The 6305-nt window shown below is 47.7% G+C and overlaps 2 protein-coding genes across 4 annotated transcripts in view; both read right to left on the bottom strand.

Moving 5' to 3' along the window:
• LOC126497976 (sorting nexin-29) overlaps window positions 1-6277 on the bottom strand; it is a 356924-nt gene extending 350647 nt beyond the window's left edge. For 2 of the 3 annotated variants that reach the window (XM_050136287.1, XM_050136280.1), the window contains exons 1-2: window positions 6031-6272; window positions 2890-3277 (exon numbers count right to left, since the gene is read on the bottom strand). In XM_050136287.1, the coding sequence (XP_049992244.1) occupies window positions 2890-3277; window positions 6031-6139 (497 nt within the window). In that variant the 5' untranslated portion in view covers window positions 6140-6272. Of the gene's footprint in view, window positions 1-2889; window positions 3278-6030 lie in introns of all 3 variants that reach the window. The other variant, XM_050136295.1, reaches the window with a different exon arrangement.
• LOC126498141 (sorting nexin-29-like) overlaps window positions 6252-6305 on the bottom strand; it is a 64562-nt gene continuing 64508 nt past the window's right edge. Inside the window, exon 6 of the mRNA XM_050136491.1 lies at window positions 6252-6279. Coding sequence (XP_049992448.1) covers window positions 6252-6279 — 28 coding nt within the window. The remainder of the gene's footprint in view (window positions 6280-6305) is intronic.

Raw genomic sequence — 6305 nt, 5'->3', positions numbered from 1 at the left:
CCCGCACCCCCCCCCCCCCCCCCGTGCACAGTCTTCCTGCCTGACTGTGCACGTGCCTGTTTGGGCCTGGGATGGGGGGTGGGAGCCCATGGAGCCAGCCTGAACCTTATAAGCCCTGGGTGGATGAGCTGTGGCTCACTGCTCACCCTGTTCTTGCTGTAGACAAGTAGGAGGTGTGTGAGGAGCAGGGTGCCTAGTCACGAGATGAACATGTAACTTGTGACTCTCTGAGTTACCCCAACACTCTCCAAACTCACTTCCTTACTGGTCAGAGCACAAATAAGATGGTTGAAAAACTCCTTTCCATAATAAAGTGATTGCCTATTCTGAAGGAAAACAGAAAACAAAGCCAATGTTTGTGACGGAATCTGGATAAAGAGGGATCAGGCACCAAAGAGTTGTTTAAATTACCAGTAAACAGAGTAAACCCAAATTTGGGCCACCAGATCATCCCAAAAACAAGACAGCATCAGACTTTGCTGCCAGAAGCAGCAGCAAGCCAAGCTGAGCCTCCTGGCCTGACCTCACTCCCCCACAGGAAGGCTGTGTGCAGACTCTAGACCTCTCCTGTGACTAAGAGCTTAAATCAAAAGCCAAGTATTACTCAATAAGCCACTCATCACTGCTCAGCTCCTCCCCAGTTAGCTCTGCAGACTCTTCAATCAAGATGCCCCTGGATACCAGGGAGAGGCTGTCCATGGTCCATGGAGGCCCAGGCTCCCAAGGTCACCCAGCATTGCTCTGTGCCTTTTACACATCACAATGGCCCTGGCTTACAAGCTGGCCTCCTCTCCAAGATGCTGTACATGGCACCAAAAGTAGGAAGAAAAATGGCTGGGTCTGGGGCATCGACTCACGCGCACTCACCCACAGAGCCACACAATGCAGTGGTATTCTCAAGCCCTCACAGAACTGAAGGCAGTTTCAATGATTAACCGTATGCGCCAAGTGGACTGGGCAACTCTGTCAGATACTTAGTCAAACATTATGCTAGAAGTTGCTGTGAGGGTATTTTTTGAAGATTAACATTTACATCAGTGGATTTTTAATTAAACCGATTATCCTGTTGGACTAGGTGGGCCTCAGCCAAAGAGCAGAGGCTGCAGTACAAAAACACACAACCTTGCCACAAAAAATAAAAGGGAATGCGGCTAGCAAACTGCCCCTGGGCTTGAACTGCAGCTCTTCTGCTGCCGATGTCTGCCTATGGATTCAAACTAACCACATCCCACACTCCTATGTGCCAATTCTCCAAGTCAGGAGAAAGAAAAAAAAGGGAAAAGCATGGTGACGCATATCAAATCTCAGCACTTGAGGAGACTCAGGCCAGCCTGTGCGCATGTGCACCCCAAGCATGGTTCCTGGTGCCTACAGAGGCCAGAAGAGAGCATCAGACCCCCTGACGCTCACCATATGGGGTGTGATTAACTGCTGAGTACTCTCTCCAGGCCCCAAAACTTTCTAAACAGCCAGTCTCCAGAGAAATAAAAAGCGCTGGTTTTACACAAACACGAACAACAGAAGCAGAGCACTGGGGGCATCCTGGGCTATTAAGAGCACCATTGCGTTTCAGCCCCATAAAGATACTTTCACACATGTTCAGGACACACTGTTGACCAGGAGGGCTATGAAGTCAGCCATGATAAGCACCATGTCCTCTAGAGCTGAGGAGAAAAAGTGGCTGTGTGACAACTGTAGAAGCAAGGGTAAACAGGGAACAGTTGGCACATGTGACATCACTCAACGTGTGTGTCAAAGGCCTCAGACATCATGTGGCTAGGCTCTGCAACACCCCCACAAGTGGTGGATTTAAATCTCCATCCCACCCAGGCAGCAAGTGCAGACAGACTGAGCTCTGGGAAGCAGTGACCTGAGCCTGAGCATCAGCTTGGCTAAGTGCTCTGCCAAATCTCAACTCCGCAGAATCCTGTTCTTCCATCCTGCAAACCAGAAGTGATACCCACTAACCTAAAACAGCACCACATGGGTCAGGGTGCTGACACAGCACTGCTCCCAGTGTGCTTGGTCTTTTGGAAATAGTCTCATTTGGTCCAGGTGCTGACCTTGAACTCTCTATGTAGCTAAAGACACTTCTGTTCCTCCTGCCTCCACCCACACGTGCTCTGATGAGAGATATACACCACCACACCCAGCTCATGCAGTGTTGAGCACAAACCCAGAACTCTGTGACCAATGGAGCCACAACAGCAGCTGTCGTAGTTCTTAGGTTAAGTCTTATTGTCACACAGGGTAGTAATCTCTTCTCTTAGGCTCTCAAGAGCCAATCAGTGACAGTCCACTTTTTCCTGAGCGTCCTATCCTAGTGCAAAGTTAGAGATGGAGGAAAGCAATTTCAAAGTACACAGTTTGATGCCAATTTTGCATTTTGTCCATTTAAGTAGACTTCCCCTAATTCTCAGCAGGGTAAGGTCATAAAGATCTAAAGAATGAATAATACCCCCAAAGAAATTTTTAAAAGTGCACACTATTATGCATATGGTGTGTGTGTGCATGTTCATATGTCACATTCATATGTTCCTGTGTATGCACACATGCCTTGGTACACATCTGGAGATCAGAGTTTAAGCTCACATCTCCATCCTGTCCTTCTACCATGTTTGAGGTAGGAGCTCTTGTTTTCCCTGCTATGTATTCAGGCTGTCTGGTGTAAGGCCTCCACCTTCCACCTCCCATTGGGAGCACGGGAATAACGGGTGCCTGCTCTGCCGCATCCATCTGGGATGCTGGGGACTGGCACTCAGGTCGTCAGGCTTGCATGGCAAGATTTACCCACTGAGCCATCGCTCCAGCCCAAAACTCACTCATTTCACTCACTTCCTAGAAAATGGCTGGCATAACTCCCTCACCATGAGCTCTGGTGGGACTTACTTGTCTGGCGACTCAGAGTGGCCTGTGTGCCTCCTTCCTGCTGGGTTCCTGCACACATCCTCCTCATTTTCATCCACATCATCATCGATGCTTTTCACATCAAGCTTCTGGAAGCCCAGCTCCCCATTCAAAGACGCAGCATCCATTTTCCAGGAACTGCTGCTCTGGCTCCCATTGGAGTTTGGCCCAAAGGGGCTTTCAAAGGTTGACGTGACATTGATGGAGGAGCGGTCGGAGTTCTCCTCCGAGCTTTCTGTAGTTCCAGGCATCTTTTTTAAAGTGTTCCCAATGCTCTGCTCCTCATCATCATCATCAAAAGAGACAATGTTGGTCACCTTCTTCCTCCTCCTCCTCTCCCTCTTAGATCTGGCATCTGACAAAGGAAAAGCTGTGGTAGTAGACAGAAGGAAGGCCAAGCTATGCTCCCGTGGCGGCAGCAAAGTCTATTATCACACCAAGAATAAACTGTGTTGGGGCTTTCGGGTTATGAGGGTTTTTGAAATAGATTTTTTTTTCATACTCTGAATGTAGTTTCCCCTAGCTCCCTCCCAGATCCTCCCCACTTCCCCACTCGCTCAGATCTCTCTTATCAGAAGACAAACAGGCATCTAACAATAAAATTAAGACAAACCAGAATAAGACAAAACAAAGAAACAAACAGAAAAAGCACAAGAAACGCACACAAATGCAGACACACACATTTGCACATAAAGATACAAAATCAGAAACCTTAATATATAAGCAGCAAAAGACCTGTAAGATTAAAAAAAAAAAAGCCCAGACAAAGCATTATGAGATCAAAAACTCCCTAAAATACCGCTGAGCTTGTTTACAGCTGTCATCTACTGCTGGGCATTTTGTAGGTTTTTTTAAAAACTGTTTTTAAACGTAGGTGTGTGTGTGTGTGTGTGTGTGTGTGTGTGTGTCTGTGTGTGTCTGTGTGTGTGTGTGTGTCTGTGTGTCTCTGTAAAATATGCGCAGATCCTTTGCAGCTGGAATTATAGGCAGCTGTGAGACGTGGATGCTAGAGACCACACTCGGGTCCTCCGGAAGAACAGCAAACACTGGGGAGGACAGAGGTACTACAGGCAGAACCTATTACTGTTGTTTTGCTAACGCTCATATCAAATATTCCTCTAAATACTTCTGTTTATACCCAGAGGTTAGTGATTCTCTCAACTTTGGTCAGAGCAGTTTCTTTTTGTACTGGGCAGCATCCAATGCAGAGACTCATAACTGGTCAAAGTACTGAGAATAGGCCAGTGTGAGTGCTCATCCCTATGAGACATCTTGATCAAACCCACCCCGCCCCACAAGGCTTAGGTACATCATGAAAAAGGAGGCAGAACTAACGTTAAGCTCCAGAAGGCAGGGAGGAGTGCTATAAGATGACGTCTGCTGGACATGATTCGCTGTTGTAGTAATGAGCTCACAAGAGCAGTGATTACTGCACAGGACCAAGCCAGTCAACACGCCAGCATGGTGGAGGAGGGGGTCAAGAGGCCTTACCCTGTCTAAGGAGCTACTGACAGTCGATGGCTGCTAGGGAAGGGAGTGTGGATTTTCTTCAGGGGGCTGTGCTGCTAAGTTGCTTGCGCTCCAGTGGATAGCCCACACCCATGCTTTGAGAGCAGCAGCGAGATTTTATATACAAAGAGGAAATGAAGGTGGGAAGAGAAAAGGTTAGGGGAGGGTGGGAGGTAGACATGATCACAACACAGTGCATACAAGTATGAAATTGTCACAGAATAAATGAAACACTCTTTTTAAGAAAGGCTAAGAAGAGCCGGACGGTGATGGCACAGGCCTTTAATCCCAGCACTTGGGAGACAGAGGCAGGCGGATCTCTGTGAATTCGAGGCCAGCCTGGTCTACAAAAACAAGTTCCAGGACAAAAAAAAAAAAAAAAAAAAAAAAAAAAAAAAGGCTAAGAAGAAAAGTTCTGAGGGGGGCTGGGGAGCTGGCTCAGTAGGTAAAGTTCCCACTGCACAAGCAGAAGGACTTGAGTTTGGACCCCAGTCCTGGGGAAGAGCTGGTCACGGTGTACACCCAGCAACAGCTCCAGCCCTGGGAGGGCAGAGACAGGCTGATCCCTGGAGCTTAGTGGTCAGCCAGTCTAGACAGCTGGTGAGCTCTGGGTTCAGCTCAGAGATTCTGACTCAAAACAAAATCAAGGGGTACAGCCATTGAGGAAGATACCTCACAATGACCTCTGACCTTTGCACTTACATACATGTGCAAACGAAATGCACAAACAAACACACATACACAAAGACAGACAGACAAACAGAAATAGACAGGCAGACAAAACAGAATTCTAAAAGTGGGGCCCGGTGGTTCAGGGGCTAAGACAGGAAGATCCAAGTTCAAGACCAACATGGACTGCAGAGTCAGTTCACAGCCACCCTTAACAACATATATAATAAGACCTTGTCTCGAAAACAAAAAGTAAGAAAAGTTGTGGACATAGCTGGCAGAGCACTTGCCTAGTGTGTATAATTTTCACTAGAAAAATAATTTTTTTTTTAATTTTAAAGTGATGGCCATGATTGCTGCCTTAAGGGATTTGGGAAATCAGGATTTAACCCCCAGGTTTTGGTTTCTGCTATATAGCAACTACTAACAACTCCAAATGCTCTACGGGTATCATCAGCTTCTGGCAAACCTATCTTAACTGAACCAGTTCCCCTTGCCTGCCCATAGTCAAAGCTCAGAGCTGCCCTCTTACCTCAGGCACTACTTAAATCGCATCCTCCCATACAGGCAAGCCCAAAAGCATTCTCTCTGAAGCAGCCCATGCTCTCATCCCATATACAAGAACAGTAAGTTGTTTATGTCATTTGTTTTTAAATATCACCCCTGCCCATCCCCAAGATTAATCAGGTGCTAGCAGACAAATGGAAACAAGAACTCACGGCTGAGCACATGAGGAGGAGGAGAAGTAAGTGCTGGAAGAAGCCCCACCTGGCTTCCTATCCTTCCTGTTGGGTCCCTCTCACAGGGAACGAAGAGAAAAGCAAACACCAGGAGACTGTGCTCCCCAGAGGAGAGTAACAAGGTCAGGTGGGTTCCTCTCAGCCCTACTCTCATTTCCTTCTCACTGGCCCTCCTACGCCACCTCGCGGACCCCTTCTGGCTCACCAACATTGACGTTCTTGGAGATGACAGGCAGAGGGTCAGTCTCCTGCTCCGGCTTGATGAGAATAGAGACAGCAGACGATGCTGTGATCTCCCTGAGAAGGCTGCTCATGCCCTGCGTGGACTCCTTCAGCAAAGACGTCACATTCTGTGTTGACTCCTTTAAGAGGTCAGAGACAGTGGGAGCAAATTTGCTCTGCCCATTCAAATCCTTGTTGTCAATGTTAATTGCAAAGAGTATGGAGTTCAGACCTGCCAAAAAGAGGGGGGGGGGGGGG

The sequence above is a fragment of the Alexandromys fortis genome, unplaced genomic scaffold, assembly GCF_014885135.2.
Source record: "Alexandromys fortis isolate MF-2015 unplaced genomic scaffold, M_Fortis_MF-2015_v1.1 scaffold_29, whole genome shotgun sequence".
In the NCBI taxonomy this organism is placed as follows: Eukaryota; Metazoa; Chordata; class Mammalia; order Rodentia; family Cricetidae; genus Alexandromys; species Alexandromys fortis.
This window is presented reverse-complemented; position numbering and strand designations above follow the sequence as displayed.